The following is a 25,425-nucleotide window of genomic DNA, read 5'->3' as shown; positions in this document are numbered from 1 at the left end:
TAGCGAGACGAGGTGGGTGAGGGAATCTCTTTTATTGGACAAACTTCTGTTGATGAGAGAGAGAGAAGCTTTCGAGCCACACAGAGCTCTTTGCCAGGTCTGGAAAAGAAACTTCCAGTCTCACAGCAAAATGTGAGGTGAAGAGATTGTTTAGCATAACTAGTTAACACACATTCTCAGGGACCATTCTACCACCACCTTCCCACTAAACTCTCTCTGGAACACTCCCACACTAGCATCAACTTCCTGGACATCACAATCGGTTTGAACAATGGAACCCTGCAGACAACCATATACAAGAAACTCATGGATCACCACATCTACCTTCACAGATCCACTAGCCATCCCAAACACACTAAGGCTTTGTCTACACCAGCACTTTTGTCGGCAAAACTTTTGTCAGTCAGGAGTGTGAAAAAACCACACCCCTGACCAACATAGGTTTCACCAACAAAAGCGCCAATGTGGACAGTGCTACGTTGGCGGAAGACACACTTTCGCTGACCTAGCTACCACCACTTGTTGGGGGTAGTTAATTATGCCAGCAGGAGAGCTCTCTCCTGCCAGCATAAAGTGGCTACACAGGAGACCTTGTAGTTGCACAGGTGCGGCGGTACAGCTGTGCTGCTTAAGGGCCATACTGTAGACACAGCCTAAGAAATGTGTTATCTACAGCCAGGCACTCATACCACAGAATATGCACCTTAACAGACTTAAAACCACCTTCCCCAAACAAGGACACTCCTCCAGAGAAATATATCACATCCTGGAATGGGCACCCAAATACCCAGACAGCACCTGCTTCAATAAAGAAACAAAACCCTCTCTGACCGCACTACTCTAGTTGTCACCTACCCCCCACCCACCACTGGAACCCATATGAGGGATCAAACAAACAACTACAGCACATACTTGATGGGGACCATCTTAAAAAAAATATATCTTTCTTGAAGCCCCTCTTCTGGCCTTCAAACAACCCTCCCAACCTCTCCAAGCTCAGCATCAGAAGCAAGCTCCCCGCAGACCAGGACACAGCAACTCAAAGCAGCACCAGACCCTGCCAGAACAGATGCAAAACTTGAACACATATCTCCACTGCTTACAATAACCAACACCTCCCACAATACACCTTTCAAGATCCATGAATCCTACATATGCCTATCACAACATGTAGTGTATCTCAACCAGTGCATTAAATGCTCCAATAACAATTGTGTGCGTGTAACCAGACAATTACTATTCTCTCGAATAAACTCACACAGGAAAATGATAAAAGACAAAAACACCATATCATCTGTGCGTGAAACCTTTTTCACAAAGTTATCACTCTGTATCTGACCTATCAGTCCTCAACCTCAAAGGAAACCTGTACAACACTTACAAAAGACAAGCTTAGGAGCTTAAATTCATCACTGTGCTAGACACCAAAAATCATGGACTGAGACACTGGATTTATGGCTTATTACAACAATCTGTAACCCACTAACTCCTCTTTTTGTCCTATGATTGCAGAGGTATTGATGGGCCACTTACAGTATGTGTTAGCTACTTATGCTAAACAATCTGTTCCACTTTTCCTTTTGCTGCAAGGCTGGGAGTTCCTTTCCCAGATCTGACCAAGAGCTCTGTGTGGCTTGAAAGCTTGTCTCTCTCACCAACAGAAGCTGGTCCAATAAAAGATACCCCCTCACCCACCTTCTCTCTCTAATTTATGTAATGTCTATATAGGCGAGGTAAATCATTAAAGAAAAATAACTTGATAAATAATTTGTTGTTTGAATCAGCCTATCAGCAAAAGACTAACACCATTAGTCAAATTATGATGGGAAATTCTGCCAATAGATGGGTCTTACAATTTGTCTAGCTCTCATAAGAGAGTCCACAGCAAAATTAAAATAAAAAGCACAAAAAGGGCAAATCTTTGCAAGCACACCGAGAACCACCCAACAATTTACTACTCTATAAGAAAACAAATTCAGCTCATTTAAAAAAAAAAAAAAGTATCTTCTACATGAACTGATCACATTTAAACTGCATTTGGGGATGAAAGGATACATACTTCAAACACACTAACATACGTCATTGCAGTCTCATATCATTCTTAAAGATCTGAATAAGTCTCTTCACTATTTTCTACTTTCATGAGTTCTCAATAATCGACCTCTACATATCTACTTAAGAAGCATACCTCTGCCTGGTTAAAGGAAAATAATTATTTTTCCATCTGTGCTGGATGTGTTAGATTTTTAGTTTGTTTTGTGTGCGCATCTCACCAGTCATTTAAGATCCATAACAGTTTCCCGAGTCCATGCACTGAATTAATTATTTGGGAATAAAGTTATTTTACTGGGAACTATAACGATTCCTGATTGAATGTGGGGTAGGTCAATATTGATTGAAAGTCACTACTATCTGACAGTTGGTCAGTAGTATTTATGAAATTAAGTTGCCTGCTAGCAAAGAGGTGTCCACCTCACAAATGACAACCTGGCTGGCAGTCTCACCAAAGCCCAAGAATTAAATGGGCATAGCAATTGCTGCTTATTTCCATAGAAGGCAACTGTAGCTAACAAAAGTTTTTCTGTGTGACCAGAGCCACTGGAAAACCACAGAGATATTAGCATATTCTGCTGAAACTTGATTTACTATATTTTTATATATAGTCTTTCTGGAACATGGGGTAAATGGTCCATAGTGAGGGAAGATATGCTTGCACAGTGCTGGTTAGTAAACTGGCCATGCTGCTACCAGTTCCACAGAATATCTGGGAAACTGCAGAGTGAATCCTGCTGCAGCTAATTCTCTAGGACATCAAGTAGTTTGGGGATGGGGTGAATTGGTCTTTATACCATTTCCTTCAGATCCACTGACCCTGGCAGAGGAATAGGCCCATGCTCTGTTGCTTAGAAATCTTCTATTTGTGCCATGGGTCAGGGAAGTCTGGTCAGAATTCTTACATGATTTCTGTATCCTTTCAAGAATATCTCAACTGCTTCTGAAGAAAAAATGGCAAAACCGCATTTTCCAGTGGAGAACAGCAACATTTATAGGATATTGAAGATTTTCTACAGCATGAATTTCCAGGTAGAAAAAAAAAACAGGAACAAATGAACTCCCTAAGACTATCATTAGTGATAATGAAGGTAAGAGAATCTCAGATATATGAACAGATTTGTTGGTATCTATAATATTTTTCAAAGTGCTCCTTTCGCTGTCAGCTGCTCTGCAAGTAATAAAACTACATGAATATTTTGAAATATTGTGAAAAAGATGTGCAACCTATCTTTTGCAGCATAGAAAAAACGGTTACTCACCCTCTTGTAACTGTTTTTCTTCGAGATATGTTGTTCATGTCCATTCCAATCAGGTGTGCATGCACCGCGTGCACAGTTGCCAGAAATTTTTCCCCCAGCAGCTCCCATTGGGTCGGCTACGGAGCCCCGTGGAGTGGTGCCTTCATGGCACTCAATATACGACCCTGCCAACGCGGTCCCTCCTCAGTTCCTTCTTGCCAGCTTCTCCGACAGAGGGGTTGGAGGGCGGGTATTGGAATGGATGTGAACAACACATCTCGAAGAACAACAGTTACAAGAAGGTGAGTAACCATTTTTTCTTCTTTGAGTGCTTGTTCATATCGATTCCAGTCAGGTGACTCCCAAGCTCTACCCTGGAGGTGGGGTCGGCATTAAGGAATCGCCGATTGGAGCACCGCTCAGCGGAAAGCTGCATCATCTCTAGCATGCTGTGTGATGGTACAGTGAGAGGTGAATGTATTCACCAAGTACCTGGCCTGCAGATTTCCTGTATCGGGACCTGGGTCAGAAACGCAGCTGATGAGGCCTGTGCTCTTGTGGAATGAGCCTTAAGAGGCGGGGCTGGGATGTTGGCCAGCTCATAACATGTGCAAATACAGGCCGTGATCCAGGAAGATAATCTTTGAGATGAAACTGGAAGTCCTTTCATGCGGGCTGCCACTGCCACAAACAGCTGGTTCGACCTCCTGAACAGCTTTGTGGGCTCAGTGTAGAATGTTAAATGTCCGCCAAACATCCAGTGAGTGCAGCCTTTGCTCTTGGATACTGTTGCGTGGCTTGGGATAGAAGACAGGTAGAAAAATGTCTTGGCTAGTATGGAATTGTGACATTACCTTAGGGAGAAAGGCCGAGTGAGGTCTGAGTTGCATCTTGTCCTTGTGGAAGACCATGTAGGGTGGATCGGAGGTAAGGGCCTTTAACTCCGACACCCTCCTGGCTGATGTGATGGCGACCAGGAAGGCTAGCTTCCATGATAGGTAGCGAAGGCAGCAAATAGCCAGCGGTTCGAATTGGGGTCCCATAATCTGGAGAGGACCAGGTTAAGGTCCCATGACGGAAGAGGCTGTCTAACCCAAGGATATAGCCGTTCCAGGCTCTTAAGGAAATGTCCTACCATAGGGTTAGCGTCCAGATGTGCCCGGATGGAAGGCCGAGATAGCAGCAAGGTGTACCTTGATGGATGATGCTGCCAGGCCTTGTTGGTTGAGATGCAGAAGGTACTCCAGGATGAGTGATATAGACGCCTGAGTGGAGGTGTGTAATGTTGAGCACACCAGCAAATGAACCTCTTCCACTTGGCCAGATAAGTGGTCTTGGTAGATGGTTTTCTGCTGCTGAGCAGGACCTTTCTTACTGGTTCCGAGCACAGGAGCGCCATTGGGTTTAGCCATGGCTTGGAAGCTTCATGAGATGGAAGGACTGGAAGTCCAGGTGGTGCAGGCGACCGTGATCCTATGCGATCAGATCGGGGTAGAGTGGTAACACAATAGGAGTGTCCACTGACAGCTCCAGAAGTGTGGGTACCAATGTTGGTGGGGCCATGCTGGGGCCAAAAAAATTACTTTTGCTCTGACTCTACGGATTTTCAGCAGTACTCTGTACATGAATGGGAATGGTAGAAAGGCATATATGAGACGGTCTCCCCAGGGAAACAGGAACACATCCGAGACTGAACCTGGGCTGTGTTTCTGAAAGGAGCAGAACATTGGGCACCTCCTGTTGCTCTGGGTGGCAAACAGATCGACCTGGGGAAACTCGCACTTTTGGAAAATGGAATATATGATATCCAGACAGATGGCCCACTCGTGATTGCGAAACGATCTGCTGAGGTGGTCCGCTAGTTCGTTCTGCACACTTGGGAGATAGAACGCTTCCAGGTGAATCGAGTGGGCTATGCAGAACTCGCATAGCTGAAGGGCCTCCCAACATGGGGGCGAAGAGGGGAAGAGTGGGCTCCACCTTGCTTGTTGATGTAAAACATGGCCGTAGTGTTGGTGGTCATTACCCGCACACACTGGCCTTGGAGCCGGGATAGGAAGGTTTGGCATGCTAGCTGTACTGCTCTGAGCTCTCTGACATTGATATGCAGGGACAGCTTGTCCTGCGACCATAATCCTTGTGTCTGGAGCTCTCCCAGATGTGCCTCCCAACCCAGAGCTGACGCGTCTGTTACGAGGGACAAGGAGGGCTGGGGGCTGTTGAAGGGAACTCCCTTGCGGATTGTGTGAGGGTCGAGCCACCATTGGAGGCACTTGAGTACTTGGTCTGTCACTCCCTGGGTGGTATACAGACGTGAGCCATGCTTGAAGTGGTCTGAGCCTCAGTCTGGCTTGCCGGACCACCTAAGTGCAGGCTGCCATATGGCTGAGGAGACTCAGGCATCCCCTCGCGGTAGTGGTCAGGTACCAACTGAGGCTTTGGATAAGGTCTGTCATGGTCTGAAATCGGGTGTCTGGCAGGAGCGCCCTTGCCTGCACTAAGTCCAGAACCACACTGATGAATTCTATTCTTTGAGTCGGTGAGTAGGTTGACTTGTTCACATTGAGCAGGAGTCCCAGCCTCTCAAAAGTAGTTCTCACTAGTCGGACTTGAGACTCCATCTGCTCCCTGGTGTGCCTCCTGAGTAGCTAGTAGTCGAGGTAGGGATATACCTGCACCTGCCTCCTGCGGAGGAAGGCTGCTATGACCAACATACACTTGGTGAACACTCAGGGGCCTGTCGACAGACCGAAGGGGAGGACTGTGAACTGACAGAATTTGTGGCTGGCTACAAACCTCAGAAATCATCTGTGCGTGGGCCGAATAGCTATGTGAAAGTACGTGTCTTTCATGTCGAGGGTGGCATACCAATCTCCCGGGTCCAGGGAAGGAATAATAGTACTCAGAGAGAACATGCGGAACTTCAACTTCACCATGAACCTGGCCCAGAGTGGGTCTAAGACCCGCTTTGCCTTGGGGATTAGGAAATACTCGGAGTAGAACCCCTTGCTCCTTAGCTCCTGAGGAACGTCCACCATTGCTCCTATGGCGAGGAGTGATTGCACCTCCTGGATAAGGAGTTGCTCGTGAGAAGGGTCCCTGAAGAGGGATGGGGAAGCAGAATTGGAGACAATATCCCACTTCTACCATGTGGAGAACCCAGCGGTCCGATGTTATTTGGGACCATGCATGGTAGAAGTGGGATAGACAATTCCGAAAGCAGGGCTGAGGATCTGGTATACAGTCTGGCACGTCATCCCCAGGCGCACCTTCAAAAGGCCTGCTTGGAGGCTGAGGAAGTGCACGCTTGGCCCTGTGATGACGAGGGCTGGGACGGCTTACGCCTGCTGTTTCTACCTCGCATTCTAGAAAAGTCTTGCCTAGGGTGAGGTTGGTAAGGACATTGAGGGGATTCAGGCTTAAAAAGTGTTTTCGCTGAGCAGCTAGGGTATGCAACCCCAGCGATTTCATCGTCACCCTTGAATCCGTTAGGCTGTGTAGCCTGGAGTCTGTTTGCTCTGCGAATAATCCTGTCCCATCAAAGGACAGGTCCTGCAGGGTCTGTTGGACCTCTGGGGGTAGACTCGAAACTTGAAGCCATGAGGTCCTCCTCCGCCAAGTCACCAGCATCCAGTGCCTGCAAAGAGGTCTGTGCCATTGTCTTGCTCTCCTCCACAATGGCCCCAGACTTATCCCTGAACTCCAATGGTATTAGCTCCTTAAATTTGAGCATGGAGTTCCATGAGTTAAAATTATATCTGCTCAGGACTGCCTGCTGATTAGCAATCCTGAGCTGTAGGCCTCCCGTGGAGTAGACTTTTCTACCAAAAAGGTCAAGTGTTTGTTTGTTTGTTTTTTTTTAAAAGAGTCCTTGGACTTAGGCGTGGGTCCCTGCTGCCCCTGCCTTTCACCTTCATTAACTGCAGACACCACCAAGAAGCAGGGCTGCGGGTAGGAGTATAGATACTCTTAACCCTTGGAGGGAATGAAGTATTTGCATTCTACTCCCTTGGCCATCATGGGGGGATAGAGGCCGGGGTCTGCCACACAGTTTTGGTGTTATTTTGAATGGTCCTAATGAGTGGCAGCACCACTCGGGATGGACCTTTTAGGGCCAAAATGTCCACCATTGGATCCTCCTATTCCACCACCTCCTCGGCTTATAAGCTCATGTTGCACGCCACCCCGCAGAATAGGTTCTGGTGGGCGTGACTATTTATGGGTGGTGGTCCTGAGACGAAAGTTCCTGCTACCATCACGTCTGGGGAAGAGGATGAGGATGCAGGTGAGGAACTAGGTCATCCTGGGCCTGTTGGTAAATGGGGACCTCCTGCTCGACCTGCTGTTCCAGGTCAGTGACCACCTGTTCCACCGTAAGGGTGGGAGTCTGTGCTGGTGAAAGTGCTGTAGACTGAATCCCTTCAGCACCTCTGGGCACAGGGCGGCTGGCCAAGGCCGTCGGCAGCCTGGGCTCAGATGCCACTGACCAGAAACCCTTGGACAAGGTGCCCTGGGACTGGTGATATGCCCAGGGGGTCCAAAAAAGCCATTGAGCTGGTCCTTGCCATTGGGACAGCCATGGCATTGTACCCACATCAGGCTGTTGATGCGCTGACCGGTGCCGGTTCTGGTGTGAGTATCTAGACCCCACGTCTGATTCTGAGGATGGGGACCAGGATCTAGATGGCCATGGCAGTGCCGATCAGAGCTGGCCAGGTGAGCGGTGCCACAAGGAAGGGGAGTGGTGCTGAGGCCTTGATCTCTACTGAGGCGATTAGTGATGTGATGATGATCAGAACCGGGAACTGGCCCTCCGACGACCCAGGGCCGAGACAACCGGTGCCGCGAGCGAGAGCAGCACTGGGACTCCGAGCGGCGCTGGGAATCAGGACAGTGCCCCCTTTCTGGGGCCGGGGGTCAGTGACATGGAGACGCGGGCGTGCGCATCATTGTCAGCTTGCCACGGGAGAAAAATTGTTGGCAACTGTTGGCATCATTTTTGGCTTGCTGGGGTGAAATTTTCGGCAACTGTACATATGGCGTGTGCACACCTGATTGGAATTGACGTGAACAAGCACTCGAAGAAACAGGTTTACAATTTCCAATGTTGGATATATATAGTGTTATTACAGATGTCATGCTAATGTGAGTTGCAATACATGAGTAAGTTCGTGCAAATCATTGGGGTGAGGAACCATACTTCCATTAGGTATGCAAAGTCCCACAAAAATCATCAGGAGTTTGTAGATAAATAGTTCCCCATTGACTCTGAACTGTAATATTAAGACATCTGGATCAATCATGTTACCTTTATAAGACAGGTATAAATGTACTAATTTGCAATTCACACAAGCATATTTTCTTTTAGTGCCTATGTTTCTTAGTGATAAAATTCTAAATATATGACTAACTTACCTTATAGAATTGTACGATATCATCCTTGGTCAGGGTCTTTAGAAACGCCACTTCAATGTTATCTGAACAACAAAGTTTTAATTAAAACAAGTCGGCAAATAATAGCTAGTTATTATCATGGTATTTTTTCAAAGTACTTTAATTTCAAATTTAGACAGTGCAATTGACTGCAAATTATATGCTTTTCATTCTTAACTTACAAGCTACTATTTGGGTCTATGAAAAATAAATAGCAGTGGAAGCTTAAAATATTACACAAAATGAGCCCATTTGATTAAATGTGCTATACAGGACTAGAAAACAGCATACAGTTTAAAATTAAAAAAAAAAAAAAAAAAAAGAGTGAAAGATTCATAACAGATACTGAATTTATAGATGGCTTTTTATTCACATTTATTATACTTAGGGAACCTTTTATTTAGGAAACAGCAAGATGGCATGAGTTTTAAAATACACAATAGCGGAAAGAAAATGTGCGTGGTCTTTAGTGTGCAGTGTGGTCTAAAGTGAAAAGGAAGGCCTTAAAATTAGTTTGCAGACGAAGTGACTCAGAAGCTATAGTATTTTACTAAATATAGATACATTTAAATGTATGTAAGTCCATTATATAATGCCATTATAAAAGTAATTATTACAGAAACAGAGCCTACCATAAGGGGCAGCGTAAAAGAAAGAGCAACCTTCAAATAAGGAGACTTGTGGGGCAGGAGGATCCAGTTTAAGAATTAAAACATGCAGGGTGATAAATATGTGACTAGGAAGTCAGAGGTGGATTGGCATGGAGAGTTTTGAAAAACAGAATGAAATTTTTAATTGAATTCAGAGATGATGGGAAGTCAGTGAAATTGACTGAACAGATGTTGCCCTGGTAGGGATGGTAATAAGTAAACATGGGTGGGGAAAAAAGTTTGGTAGCAAAGATTATTCAGACTTCTAGCCTTTAGAGGAAAGTTAAGTTTGAATCACGTGTAGTGAAAGAGTAAGAAACATGGACAGAGAGAGGACTTTTTTCCCCTTTGCATGAGTTGACTAACTTCTGTTTTTGTCAATTCTAGTTACACAAAAACCTTCTACTAAATTCTTCTCAATCAATGTAGGTAGATGGGAACTAAAAGGATCAGGGAACAAGTCAAGAGAAATAAAGAATTGGGTATCATCTGTATAGAAGAGATGATCGCAGATCAGGTTACAGATAGCAATGAGTCATCCTGGAGAGAGAAGATATATGAACAAGAAGGCGAAGGATGGAGACATCTGGGGCACTGGAAAGCAGGACAGAGAACATGAAAAGCTTCTACCGGAGATGAAAAAGCAGCAGAGAGTAGGAATTTTCATGCTGCTCCCTACACCTGGAATGACATCTCATTGCCAGTATACCAAGGGCCCTCACTCCTTTCAAAAATGTTTTCTGAAAGCTGTACTGAGGCCAATGTATAGGGCACTACAGGAGGATACACAGTTAAAGTAGTTTCCAATAGGACACTGACTACCCCAACAAAGCTGAACTTAGTACTGGCACAGGACAGAATGTTGAATGGAAAGCAGTGGAGAAGGCTACAGTGGAAAAGGTGGCCACAAAATGTACAGACCGTATTTCCCAGAACCTTATTAAAAAAAGGAAGGTTGGAGACTGTACTTCTGAGCAGTAACATTCAGACACACACCAAATATAAGGCAGAGTAGATCTGACCCTAAAACCTAAAATGGGACAACTCTTTTATCTGAGAAGAAAATACATGTTTTAACTGTCAAACTGATTTATCTTTCTTGTGATAAACTGTATTTTAAAATGTTTACTAAGTAAATAGTGAACAAAGCCAAAATCTAAACTAGAATATTCCATTCCTTTTCTTTTGCTCGTTACCTTTTGGGAGGAGTGGGAGAGAAACATGTTTTTTTATGGCAAAACCAATTTAGCTTTCTCTGTTTCAAGATGTACTAACTAATAATACGAAAAAAAGAAAAGGAGTACTTGTGGCACCTTAGAGACTGACAAATTTATTTGAGCATAAGCTTTCCTGAGCTACAGCTCTGTAGCTCACGAAAGCTTATGCTCAAATAAATTTGTCAGTCTCTAAGGTGCCACAAGTACTCCTTTTCTTTTTGCGAATACAGACTAACACAGCTATTCTGAAACCTAATAATACAAAATGATAATCCTATCTAGCTCAGAATATTTCAGATAAAGATTAAGGACTTGCTGGTGAAAAGAAAAAAAAGGTTTAAAAGGATGAGCTAGAAGATAAATGTTTCAATATTGATATAAATTATTTTTAATTCATTTTCAGTGAGAACGAGTTGGTCAAACTGGACAGTCTCTATGTAAAAGAATAAATGGACACAAATCAGACGTCAAGAATTATAACATTCAAAAACCAGTCAGAGAACACTTCAATCTCTCTGGTCACTCGATTACAGACCTAAAAGTGGCAATACTTCAACAAAAAAAACTTCAAAAACAGACTCCAACGAGAAACTGCTGAATTGGAATTAATTTGCAAACTGGATACAATTAACTTAGGCTTGAATAGAGACTGGGAGTGGATGGGTCATTACACAAAGTAAAACTATTTCCCCATGTTTATCCCCCCCCCGCACTGTTCCTCGGACGTTCTTGTCAACTGCTGGAAATGGCCCACCTTGATTATCACTACAAAAGGTCCCCCTCCCCGCCCAGCTCTCCTACTGGTAATAGCTCACCTTAAGTGATCACTCTGGTTACAGTGTGTATGGTAACACCCATTGTTTCATGATCTCTATGTATATAAATCTCCCCACTGTATTTTCCACTGAATGCATCCGATGAAGTGAGCTGTAGCTCACGAAAGCTTATGCTCAAATAAATTGGTTAGTCTCTAAGGTGCCACAAGTACTCCTTTTCTTTTTGCGAATACAGACTAACACGGCTGCTACTCTGAAACCAGTGAGAATACTATTATTCTCATCCTAAACACCTCTCCATTAATGTTTGTAATATTTAGAATATAAGATTAAATCTTAGAGTGACATCTAGACCTGCTCAGAACAGAGACCGACAACATCGTGGTTCAGACACAAGCTGTGGCCTACACTAGTGCTCCCACTGTTGCTAGCACGAGTGGAGCTGCACTGGTAGCAGAAACAGTGGGAAATTTTAGCAGGGAAAAAGCCTATTATAAAGGCTAAGAATGTATGCATTGTCATAAGGACTGTGCAAGGTAAATATGACTGCACTTAACACAAAACACTAGGTGCACATGTAGTACAATCTTTAAAAATACATACAAAAGAATTCAGGCTGATAATGTCAATAAATAAAGCCTCCTATCATATATCCAACCCTTTACCACCCTTGGCCTACAGTAGTGGTTCATGGAACTCTGCAAAAAAAGAGCTGAAGATCAGTAAATGTGGGCTCTGTCCAACCAAGGAGGAGAGTAAATTTCAGAGCATAGGGTCTTTCACTGTGAATGTCCCCTGACAAATACTGCAAACTCAGGTATCCTAGTGGATATCTCCCAGGGTAGAAAGAAAAGACTAAAAGCACTCACAGCACAAAGAAATGCATAAAATTATGTGCACTGAAGGCAAAAGATTAGGTCCCTAATAAATTCACTCCTATTCAGTGCAGCTGTAGTTGTAGCCAATTTGCAATCAAATGTTACTTTTAGAAACAAGTGATGCAGAACTTTTTAAAGATACTTGCTTATCTGGGCCTACAGTGTTAATATCAGTGCAAAACCTGTAAGTTTTCCAGTTGTAAGAGAAGTGTTACCTGCTCTCAGCTCTCTCCTTTATAGAGTTGCATTCATTAATAGCCTGAACTGTCCTAATTAAACTGTTAAACATTTTAAGTGGAGTCCCCTGTGGGGTTTATAATATATTGGGTGAAATAGTGCCCCTGTTAAAGTCAATAGGAGTTTTCCCATTGACTTCAGTGAGGCCAGAATTTCACCCATTATCTTTACTGAAAATGCAAAGTATATTTGACTCCTCTTTTTTTTCTTGTCTTTCAAGTTATCTACTGTGTCCCTGAGAGATTCCTGCAGAATATTTCTGTGTAAATTTCTGTGACAAGTGGATAAGAGAAATGCAAGAATTTTCAGTTATTAAATTGTTATATATTTAAATACAAGTGGAACTAACAGTATGTTTCAGCACGTCAGCCCTCAATTTCACATTTTCACCTGATAAACAATTTTCTGTTTTTCTTACCTCTGTCAAAGTTATACTGCTGGGAAATTATTTCTCCCCAGTATTTAGCACACTCTGCAGACAACTTCTTTGGTTTGTCTAGACGACGAATTGCTAAAGCTTGGATATGTTTCTGGAAGGCCTCCTCTGACATGTCTTCAATGCACTTCTCCATAGTTTTTAGGAAAGCTTCAACCCTGCTTTCTAAGTAGTGCGGTTGTTTTTCTGACTGAATAATAAATCGCAGTCCTTGTATGCCATTAGCCCGTCGCGGACCACTGAACACAATGTAACCTTGACAAAAAAGAAAAAATTGCAACTGGTTAACTACATCTATATCTATGTCCAGTAAAAAAGTTTCAATTTGCCTTCTCTTCAGTGAATTCTGGCTATTAACAACGTATGATACAGTGACCATCTGTTCCTTATTTGTCAACAGGAAATACACCCTGCCCCATATTTTAGCATGTTATTCGAAGTGTCACACACTAGAAATGAATGTATGATTTTACATTGCGTGTGATTCCATGAATAAAACATTGCAGTGTTCAAAAAAATATAAGCTACATCTTGTATTTTTCAAAGTTTTTCTTTTATTTCCCAAAATAGATGTGGTTGCCCTAGAGAGGAGAAAAAAAAAAGAATGAAGAAAGGTTGTTTGTCATTAATAGTTTCTGATACCCAGATAATAAGTGTTATTAGGTTGAGCATTCAGAATAATTACTTAGATCTACTATTTATATCTAGTATCAGAGGGGTAACCATGTTTGCCGCTTTTACAGATCCAGACTAAGAGTCCTGTGGCACCTTATAGACTAACAGACATATTGGAGCATAAGCTTTCATGGATGAATACCCAGCATCCGATGAAGTGGGTATTCATCCACGAAAGCTTATGCTCCAATACGTCTGTTAGTCTATAAGGTGCCACAGGACTCCATTTATATCTAGTTACTACTTCTCAGTTTTATAAACTTTCATTACACGCACACGAACACACAGAGCAGTGGAACAGTCTCATTTTGAAGTAATTTTTTCCATGTTAAACCTTCACCACTGAGGTTTGGTACAACTGTGTGCAATTTACACATAGCAATGCACTGAAATGATTTTGGAATTCATTCTACCGACTATAAAAAGGAATTTTACTAAGTGGTCCTGTTCATTATCCGTTACTGTAGCCATGTTATGGTTAACATTCCAGCAGTTGTTTCCTCTATAAAGCTGTACTACTCTCTCAGTGTATTATATACTGAAAAATATCACTGTGGTTTAAAACTTAAGATTCTCAGTACAGAAGGAGGACAGTGATCCTTGTTGAAATCCATATGAATAGGGAAATTCTTAGTAAAATGATCAAATCTCCAATACTTGGTTAATACCTCTATTACACACAATGGGCCCTATCTGTAACATTATACAGCTGTACAGAGCTGTGCCTAGATACTAGAAATGTGATCCCTTAATTGTTCATGTCCATGTTTACATAGGTTTAAGTTAGAACCCTAATGGTCTTTTATTACCTTTTTTATATCTCCAAATTAATATTCATTTTGAAAGATCTCTTTTCCAAGTCGATAACTTACATCATAATATAATACTGGATGGATGTGGGATTTACTCAAAGTCTTTACTCAGCCTAGCAGGGCATTTTGTGCTCGGTATTCTCCATTTTCATGCAACTCCCCCCCCCACACACATACCCCATACTGCTTACATTGTGGGTCACTTGTACTTCAAACATAGCATTAGTTTACTTAAGAATAGGATCCTTCATAATGAAAAAGTTCTATCCACATAATAGTTTTTATTGTTGTCATTACAGTAGCACGCAAAACGTACTATGTGCTGTACTAAGGAGGATATGGATATAGTTCATGCTCCAAAGAATTATATGTAGGCTTTAAGCTAAAAGTGATTCTTTAAGGTATGATTTGTGGCCTGGCATGCCATCTAAAAAAGACCATTCCATGTGTACTGTGTGTTGTGGAAGAAAGGGCAATGACAGCTTTGTGAAAGGAAGAGTGGTTTTACTATTGTAAACACCAGGCCTAACAGAGAGGCAAGTTTAATGAATGCAATTTAAGGAACTCAGCTAGGAGACCGTGAGGCTTCATTTTTTTCATTTTGTTGCAATTTGATAATTTAAACTCTCTCGTCTGGTAGTCTCTCTGCCTAATCTAATAGCAGCCACTGGATAAATCACGGGCAAACAGTGGCTCTGTCTCTGACGTGGGAGAGGAATCCGACAGTTGTAGAGGCACTGGTGAAAAATTTCATTTGAATTAGCTCTGATACATATGCAGTCACATCCTTACTAACCATGAGTCATACCTACAGCTTTGTAAGCATTATTGCTTACCACTTCTCATAAAGGCTTTTTAGTCCTTAGTGTCACCGATTCTCAGTACTGCTCAGTTTTCTTCTGACAGTCATCTAGCTTTGGGAAGCTGATCTAATAATTCCATCCTCTCCTGTCATTCAGAGCTTTAGATGAGGTGGCTTCCATATAACCATTAGACACCATTTTTTTCTGGAGTGAGGCAGTCTTCAAATATTTCAGTCTTGATCTTAAAATCTATGCTTGCTTCATCTCAGTTTATCTTTGTAAACCGTATATTCTTTGGGATCTCCATTAGTTAAAATAACGTTTATTTACCAAATGTCCTTTAAATGGCATTCAGGGAGTAGGGTAGAAGCAGAGCTATAGAAAGTCTATCGTCATACTTATCCTTATTTATTACTGAGATATGGAGGATAACTCTGGGAAAACTCACCTAACTGTTCCTTGGTACGCAGAGTGTTGAAGCAAGGCTCTGATATAATTTGACAGAAGAGCTCCAAAAACATATTCTCAGAGGTACTCTGCATATCTGTTTGGTAATATATTTCTATGCCACAGTTGTTATGAACTTCATTCCTCTGTTGATAGACAAACCAACCTCCTAAAAGATAAAGTTAAAGTAATTAGGTTCTCTCTCTCTCTCTCACACACACCCCCCCCCACCCCTTCCCAAATAGAGTCCAAGGAGAAAAAACAAACAGTCTACCTGCAGATAGACTCTGATTACAAGAAAAAGACTCAAAGCAGATCTTCTATTAATAATCAGGCAACCTGTTTACTAACCTGTGGGAGAAAGATTTTTTACAGTATGTTCACAAGGTTAACAAATCCTAGCCTGGCGAGTCAAATGGGTAAGTGAATTCCAAAAGCCAAGGGTCGTCGCAGAGAACACCATGCCGATGCCTCCTCTCTTATAACGATCTCAAATGACTCTGCTGATTTCCCACTGATTAGACTTGGAGACTGCTGCACCTATCTAATCCCTACCTAGGGGTGGTCCCTATGGATCAGGGTTGAGGTGCATTTGTGTGCTTGGAGGGGAAGCTTGCACTGCCTCTCCCAGGCTTTATTTGTTCTGTAAACAGAGGACTTCAATTTCTACGACAGTCAATCCAACAGATTTATAAGCATTAAAATTAATTCAACGAGTAATACCAATAGCTTCTTTGGTACATGGCATTTCCTCTAGGCTAATGATCAGCTAGAGATTATGGCCTTTGGCTGTACATTAGCTATCTATATGTACATATTCTCGGGAATTGTCTTCAATCTCTGTAGTAATTATTGCTTAAATCTTGACTCTTTGGCAGTGCAAAAAAATTTGGATACTATAAATAAATTCTGTAAAATCACCCTAGGTTAAAAAATAATCAGCTGTTAGACATGGCAAGAAGTTATTTGGATAGAAATTACACTTTACTCAATGAAGCAAAGGCAGCACATCACTGAGTATACAAATGCAAAAAATGAAAGTTGCTCTCAAGGAGCTCTGGTCATTCAATGTGTACACTAATACCTCATACAGAATGAGGCAGGGCTCTCACTTTGACTGTGTAGAATGAGGGAGGGCTCAGATTATATTTCACATGCACCTACGCACTAAACATAAAATTTGAGTCGACTAACATATGCATGCATGTGCAAAGCCAGCAGAATGTTGGCACATCTTTGACATGGGTACTTTGTCCCTGCCAAAGTTCCACACCAAGATGCTAGAACTATTGAGAGAAAGAAAAAGCAAAAAGCAAAAGAAAGAAAACTGCACAGCAGTGTTGGTCCCAATGTGAATAACGGCACCAGAGTGCCCCACTGTTCTGATGCCAAGGGTGGTGAAAGCTGCCAGGGAAGCATATGCAGCACAACTGCAGCAGTGCAGAGGAGGTTCCTGGTACTGGGGTCCCCCCATACCAATTCTGATACCAGCTCTATGCCTACTAGTGGAAGGGGAGTGCTGAGATGTGGTGCCAACAGGCATGAGGTTCAGTGGCTCGCTCCACTGGACAGGCTATAGATGGCACAGCCCTGGAAAAATCCTAGACCAATGGCGAGGTCGGGATAAACACAGTCTGTACTGGCATTTCTCTCATCGGTAACAGACTCAACGGATGCCCGGTGGTGGTTTCCGACCTACCCACTCACTACAGGGGAAGGGTCACAGGCACCCAGGCCTGCCTTCCTGCCCACCGCCACCGGCTCCATGTCAGGAAGAGCGCAGACTGAAGGAGGCAGAAGAGTTACCCCAAGAACTAGAGTGGTCATGGCTGGTTTTATGTGACATTTCTTTGGCACAGTTGACAGGTAACAGCTTCTCCACCTCTTCAGAGAGGCACCTGCTCCCACACGGGAAGCGGTCACAGTCTCGGAGCCTGATGAAGGCCTCTGTACCAGATCAGGCTGCATGGCCTGCTCGAGGTGAAAGTCCCAGGCCACCTGAGTCCTTTTATTGAACAATCTGCAGATCAAACAATGCTCTTTAAGGTGGTCCTTGCCAAGACAGAGCAGGCACCGCGTGTGGGGATCGTTGTTAGAGATCACTCCCCCACACGAAGGACAGTGTTTAAACCCTGGTAAGGATATCAACAGGGAAAAAAACCTACTAAAAAAGTTAACACTAACTACCACTAAATATTAACTATATACAATAAAAAACTACACTAAATCTGATTGCGAGGATGTAAGGTTATACCACACAGAGCTCCCACTCCAGCCATGGGCAGTAAGAAGGAACTGGGGGGGGGGGGGGGGGAAGGGGTCAGGGTGGGGCCACTGCCATGAGTGCTGCCCCTCTAACAGGCATGGCTAGGCAAAATCTCTGGCTCCAGCGCACTAAGCATGCACATCCCTAATGGAATACAGGTCTGCGGCCACTTGAAGAACAGTTTTTACTTTAATGTTATTTTGCTTCAAACTGCTGTGCAAGCCACATGTCTGTATTCATCCTTCACATCAACACTCTAATATATTAAGCAGCTAAATACTATTTTATAGTTCTACAAAACAGTTACTGAGCATAACAGAAAGATTAATGTCACAGACCTACCTATACGACTTTTCATATAATGATATTTCCCATTTAATTCTGCAAGATTTACAGTGCAAAATCATTTGAAGTTGATTTTTAGACAAACTACAGGTAATATTCACTTCAAAGGTCATTAGAAGACACCAGGAAACAGCTTTAAATTACTTCCTTTATTACATATAAAAAAATGATTTAACTTACTATCAGGCAGCTGCACTTCTCTGTATCTTACTAGCTGACTGGGAAGGAGGGGCTTTGTATGTGCATGCTCAATGAGAGTGTCCTCAACCATTTGCATAATTCCTAATGCAGCCTGGAAAAGACGACATTAGTTACAGGTTTTTATTTATTCCTTGACAATCCTAAATCTGGCAGCACACTGAAAGACCACAGTTATTCTTGGTGAGATGCAAAATCAGGAATGGAATGGTTAATTTAAAACTAAGTATAAGAAAGTGAAAAATAAAGTGGAAATAAGTGAGATTATTTTCCCTACATTAGATTATTTATTAATTATTTAATTTTATAATAATCCGGTACTCCTGGTGAGCACCTTCAGTTACATTAATCTTTACACATTTAGCTAAACATTTTGGACCTATTCTTAATATGCTCTCACTTTCTTACCCTTGAAGTATTTATCTATGCAAACTTGAAAACTGCATATGAACTACCCAATTTATATATACAAATGACATTTTGTTAGCTGTTAATTTGGTTTCTCCAAGTATTTCTATACCAGCACAGCTATTCACCCCATTTTGTTGCATTGGTGGAGTTAGGACTGTTGGGATCAAGGTACTCCCTTTTATATGGGGATAAAAATCACAAGATTTTTCTTCCCTGTCTCCATCTGCTGGTAAGGCGCCTAGGAAAAATAATTTTGTCCAGCAGCCAGTGACAACTGATAACTCAGTCTCCGCAAGTGAAATTTACTTACTGTCTGATTAACAAGGTGCAGGCCTGCACTTTAGGGCTGGAATTTTCAAAAGAGTCAAATGGAATCAGGCTCCAACTCCTAGTAAAAATAAATGGGAACCGAGTCCCTAACTCCCTTAGGTGAATCCCTTCCTAAAATCCTAAATATTTCCTTTAGGGAGGGACAACACAAGTTTCAAAAGTAAACTAGAGCATCTTGAGTAAAAAATATTAGGACAACCATATTTTCTTATTCTTCAAATCTGAGATCCAGGTTTCCCTGGGAAAAGTCAACTAAAATTTTCTTCTCCTAGCCTGGCAGGCTATGCTGGCATACAGAGATGCTACAGGAAGCAGTTTTTAGACCCTAATTCAACAAAGCATTTAAACATGAGTAATCCTGCCCCTATTTGTCAAAGCACTTAAGCACAAGCTTCAGTCTCACTGAAGTCAATGGAATTTAAAGCACGTAGTGTACTGTATAGGGATGGGATGACTGACATGCTTAAAGCCCTTGCTGAGTTAGTGCCTTGGTGCCCACAAATACATCACACATAATTAAGAAGTGAAAAAAGAAAAGAGAAGACCTTGTATGTACAGGCATGTGGCAGGGTAGCAGACCAGCTCTGTTACCATTTTTAATTGCTAACTATAAACTTCATAAAAAGAAAAGGAGTACTTGTGGCACCTTAGAGACTAACCAATTTATTTGAGCATGAGCTTTCGTGAGCTACAGCTCACTTCATCGCATCCGATGAAGTGAGCTGTAGCTCACGAAAGCTCATGCTCAAATAAATTGGTTAGTCTCTAAGGTGCCACAAGTACTCCTTTTCTTTTTGCGAATACAGACTAACACGGCTGTTACTCTGAAACCTATAAACTTCATTTGTTCTTTCAGAAACTTCATCAGATTTTTTTTTTAAAAATACACTACAATATACAACATACAAACATCAATACATGGCAATTAATATGGCAGGAAATGCTGAAGTAACATAGTTTGGATGCAATGTTGGTCATAGTTCTAAAGACAGGGAGTAAAATTTATAAAAGTGCCTAATCAACTTTCCATGAGACTTAGACTCCTAAGTTCCTAAGTCAGTTTTGAAAAAGAACCTTAGAATCTTAAGTCACTTGGGCACTGTTGAAAATTTTACCCAGAGGCTCCAATATGTGAATATACCTACAGATGTAGACTACAATGCTGTGCTTTAGTTATTAAATGTGGATGTTAATTAATATTTTAATTGAATAGGAGATCTTAAAATAGTTATTTTAAAATGATAAATTCAGATTTTCCTTTACTGCCTTAAATATAATTAGCTTTTTATAAATACACAATACAGTGTTTACTCCTAAGCCGTTCTAAAGTTATAGCCATTTTCAGTAAATCTACAGTTTCAACCTAAACAGCATCAAATACATAGGATATTTGAAGTTAAGGTGGTTTTATGAAAAGTTGGTCTTTAAAAGAAAAGAAAAAGGAGGAATTTCAGTAAATTACATTAAAAACTACACTTCAATGAAAAAAGTCTTTAAAACCTGACTGTGACGCTGGGGTGGGGGTGGGGTATGGGGTGTGTGTGAATAATATGCATGCCAACATTTTTTAGAAGTCTGGCCTCACGCAGATGTGTAACTTCAAACAGCTTGATTGTTAAGTGCCATCGATTACATGTTGAAAAGTATAGCAACTTATTACAAAATCTGCTTCAAAATTCTATGCAAAAGCCCAAACCTCTTACTCTGTTTCTGTTATGTAAACTCAAAACACAAAAATGGTCTCTTGCAGAAAACCTGCAAAAGATCTGTAAATTTATGAAGGGAAAACAAAGGGGGAAAAAAGGGAGGAGGGAAATATAGGAAATTTCAAGGTAAAGCCAAAATAATATAATATATATTCTACTCTAGAAAACAACAAGTTACCATAGAATATGTATAACACGTTGGTGTCACTATGAGCACTATTAGCCTACTATTAGCAGAAATCAACACCCTACTGTGGCAAACTACAAACGTCAGAATAGAAGTCTAAGCATACAGGTAGACTGCAAGGAGCTCAGAAGAAGCTTTCGGTTCATTTCTGATCACCATGGTCTCCAAATACATAGATGCACCATACGTATATGCAGTGATATATATTTTTCTCACTCCAATAGCCACCCACATGACTGCTTACAGAAAACATCTTTTTCTCATGATTGGGTCGCATAATACATGTCAGCACAATACAGGGCTCAGTCCTGAGTAATTCTGTGGTGCTTTATAGAGGAATTTAATCACATCTTGTTCAGAAATAGAGGGGGTTAGGAGGAAGGTGGGATTAGTCTTTAGTTTATATTTCCAGACAAAAAATGTAAAAAAATTAAAACACAACTTTCCTGGAGCTCTTATTTAAAGCTCCAACTTTCTATATCCTATCCTTCTGGCTCTTTCCCTCTTTTACTCACTGCTGCTGGCCACTTTCCTCTCCGTGCACTCACTGCTGACCTGAAGGGTTTTAAGATAGTCTGGTACTAGTGCACTTTCACTAGACTAGTACAGAAGCACTTCTGTCATGATACTATTGGGAATGCTGCTATATCAGCCCCATGGGAATAGATGCAGCCATTTTAATATTTTAACTCTCTCACAAAGGTATTGTCACATCCAGTATTTGTAAATGAACTCAGATCTTTGGATAAATGTGATACAGACGTGCAACTCATTACAGGTTTAATGAAGGACACATTAAACAGTTTGTGCCTCTTACTAGCAGTGCCCTCTTACTCGCACAAGGAAAAGGAACTAGAAGTCTGATTTATGGACCCACACACCTTAGCCTTGTACTAGATGCTTTACTTTGAAGGATTCTGATTTTTTTAACCTTTACTAGTCAGCTCAGTCACATGTTTGAAGCTTGTAAATGGAAAACCAGGATCTGTAGCACAGTTACTTTTGCAGTCTAATTATTTACTGTAATGACATGCAATGCAGACTTTAAAATATTTAGATCATAAGCTGTTTTCTATTATAGTAAATCTCAAACACGAACGTTCAAAGGGACATTGAGCCTGACAGAGCAGAAAAAACATCATCATGATATACTTGCTGTGAAACAGCTAAAAATTAAGTGAAAACTATGAAATCATATTTGGCAAAAATTGTTTTAAAATTTGGGAAGATTAAATAAACCATTGGTTTTAAATCCTGTTTTTAATACACACTGTTTCTATTAAAGAAAATATCAGACCTGTTTTGTTATATTGCCATGGAGAAGAGCCTCGATGTGTAACCGTGACAACAGTTGAGATATAAAGGCTTTGAGGCGGAGAAGAGTGACATCTAGAATAGATAAACAGATAGTTAAATCAATCACATGATTTTTTTACATTAGAGGGAACTGACCTCATCATCAGGAGATAGGATGCGTTTCTTGGAGAAAAGGGAAAATCACAATCATCAAAAGCTTTAGATTTTCCCTTAAAAATTCATTGTTGGAAAATTTCCAGGTTTAAATATCAGCACTCATTGCATAGTTTGCTTTGCTTAGAATTCACATAGCATCTGACCCAGATTCCACTAAAAAAAACAACATCCCTGCTCTCCAATCATGCTGAACACACATTCACTCTCCAGAGAAAATAGTTACCATCATTTAGGTCGGGCTGAGAGATAAAGCTGTAGCTATTAACTACATAAAGAACATGTGGCTTATCATTCTGGAAGTTACAGTACATTACTATCTAGAGTAAAATAATTTCTGAACTCAATTTTCATAGTTTGATAGTAATTAGCAATAAATCATACACAAAATTATTAATTTACAATATATACACCTGTACTTACGTACGTACATACACACACACCCACACCCACACACCCCCCGATTTTCATATTTTAAACACTCTTACAACCAGTATTACTCTTGTCCATAAAGCAAAATACAATTTACATATTAGAATCAATAGGCAGAATCAGCAGACTAAGACAGTCCCTTGGTAACAAGCACAGACTTTGGAGCCAGGAGACCTGGGGTCCAATCACTGGCTCTGCCATAGCCTCCCTGTGTGACCTAGGAAAAGTCCCTTATTCTCTCTGGGCCTCATTTTCTTATCTGTAAAATGGGGATAATCACACTTCCCTGTCTCAAAGGATTGTTCTGAGGATAAATACATTAAAGACTGTGAGGCTCTGGGTTACTATTGTAATAGAGGGTATACAAGTAGCTAAGATAGGTTGGTATTTTTATCCTAAAAATATCAATACTTTTTCCAATAATTTTTCCTCTTACTTCAACCCCAACAAACGCCCTCCCAAAAACACACACCATTTCCACTTCTTTCCTCACCCCACATCAATTATTAGTTGCTCTCACTTCTTTAGTCATATCTCATATTTAAACTGTCTCCTGGAAAAGGCCAGGGGTCTCTTATTGTTCGTGTAATTAGTCTCTTAATTCTGACGTAAGAAACAATTGTCAGCAGTACATAGGGCTGGGGTCATCTGGTAATGGTGGTGAGGATGATGGTAGTAAAAAAATCAAACCAAAAAATCATTGTCCCTCAAGCAGAACTTTAATGTTGCAAGACAATTAGACTTTAACCTCTTTGAACAGTAATTCAGTGTTAAATTGCCATGTTAAATATACTCAGTATTAAACTTTAAATAGATTACATTAAGGGACAGAAGTCAGTAAATAAAAAAGGATCTGCAATTCCTAGGAAGAGGAAGGGAGTACCCTTTATCGGGCTGACCCTGCTCTCGCTGAAATTAATGCTAGTTTTGCCACTGACTTCAGTAGGGCCCTCTGATAGTCATCTTACTTAACACTGTACAGACACGACAGAACAAAACATTTAGGGCCCAGACCCAAAGCTACTCTGTACAGTCAGCCCATGCACTAGTATAAAGTCTAGGGTTGCCAACCTCCAGGATTGGCCTGGAGTCTCCAGGAATTAAAGATTAATCTTACATTAAAGATTATGCCATGTGGTGAAACCTCCAGGAATAAATCTAACCAAAATCGGCAACCCTAAAGCCCCCTATAGCGTGTACAGAGGACTGCTTGCATGGAGCAGCTTCAGGATCAGAGCCTTAATATTGGAATGCAACAATATACAGTATAGTCAGTTTCTGACCATACTGGATTTTTTCTTTCCCTCTAAAAACATTATTTTTCATTGGCATCTTTTAGAGTCGAATACATCAACCAAGAATGATGAAATAACTATCCTGCAGCACTATGCAGAAGCCAATCAGAATCAGGGCCTCATTGTGCACTGTACAAATACAGAGGTATTCCCAAGAGTTCCTGTTGGAAAAGATTTATACATTTTTTAAAAAATTTTTGTTGCTGATTATTTTTCTGGTAAAAGCTTTTTCTTGCAATAATTAAAGGGTATACAGTGCCCAATATATTTTAAGCCTTCCTCAGTAGCAAGTGTACAAGACGTGCACACTCACCTCTATAAATATCTCACTGAGGGAAACATGGTGAGGGAAGGGTAAATTCACATCTTTGCTCATGATGGCATTCAGCTGAAAGCAGTATTTGGTAGGGCTGGTTTAATAGGGTGGTAAGATGTCTGAAAATTAGAAGATGGGAAGCAGCTACAAAAAGATAAAAATATAGGAGCAAATCCAGCCCACTTCACTAATATGAGCCGTCCCACAAAAGTCAAAACTTGCATGAGAAAGGCAAGCTAGATTTGGCCCTAATTTACATCTTCTGGAAGATTTGCTAGGGGTGGTCTAAGGAGATATTCACCATCTTCGTTCTGCAGATTGCTCCAACAGCAGCCCATTCTCATGTCAGGCCAGAGTTGGGTACTACATGTAAAGTTCACTAGCCTCTGCTAAAATTATAGATACATCCTCAGATTATTTTGAAGTTGTTGGTAACTTTTATATTTTAAATTACCCTCCCCAGTGAATATAGCAAGGGATCTGTTCTTCATTAAGGACTATTTGCATAAAAAGTTTGTAGGCTTTTTTCCAAATATTTTTGAGACAGTGGTCATCAAAAAGTAAATACATAATTTAAAAAAAATCTTAATTCCCAAACTGGGTTTTCCTTACATTAACTAATAACTAAAAAAATTAAAGTTTCTCAAACTTTAAAAACACTATGAAGCAACTGCTGTACAAACATTTCAAAATATGGTTCAGAGTTCAAAATATGTAGCTCCATTAATATTGATTAAGTAATTACTTGTGAGGACAACAGACTATGTCCCCATTCAAAAACGGAAACTCCTAACTTTACTGAAACAATACAA

General features: G+C 41.2%; 1 protein-coding gene across 10 annotated transcripts in view; it reads right to left on the bottom strand.

The window, feature by feature from the left end:
• The window catches only part of IDE (insulin degrading enzyme), a 114,618-nt gene that overhangs the window by 5,594 nt on the left and 83,599 nt on the right, over positions 1-25,425 (bottom strand). For all 10 annotated transcript variants that reach the window (XM_037905013.2, XM_037905012.2, XM_043552098.1 and 7 more), the window contains 5 exons: positions 22,398-22,489; positions 18,449-18,560; positions 15,659-15,826; positions 12,903-13,175; positions 8,709-8,770 (listed from right to left, as the gene is read on the bottom strand). In XM_037905013.2, the coding sequence (XP_037760941.1) occupies positions 8,709-8,770; positions 12,903-13,175; positions 15,659-15,826; positions 18,449-18,560; positions 22,398-22,489 (707 nt within the window). The remainder of the gene's footprint in view (positions 1-8,708; positions 8,771-12,902; positions 13,176-15,658; positions 15,827-18,448; positions 18,561-22,397; positions 22,490-25,425) is intronic.

Source organism: Chelonia mydas, chromosome 7, assembly GCF_015237465.2.
Source record: "Chelonia mydas isolate rCheMyd1 chromosome 7, rCheMyd1.pri.v2, whole genome shotgun sequence".
NCBI classification, from domain to species: Eukaryota; Metazoa; Chordata; order Testudines; family Cheloniidae; genus Chelonia; species Chelonia mydas.
This window is presented reverse-complemented; position numbering and strand designations above follow the sequence as displayed.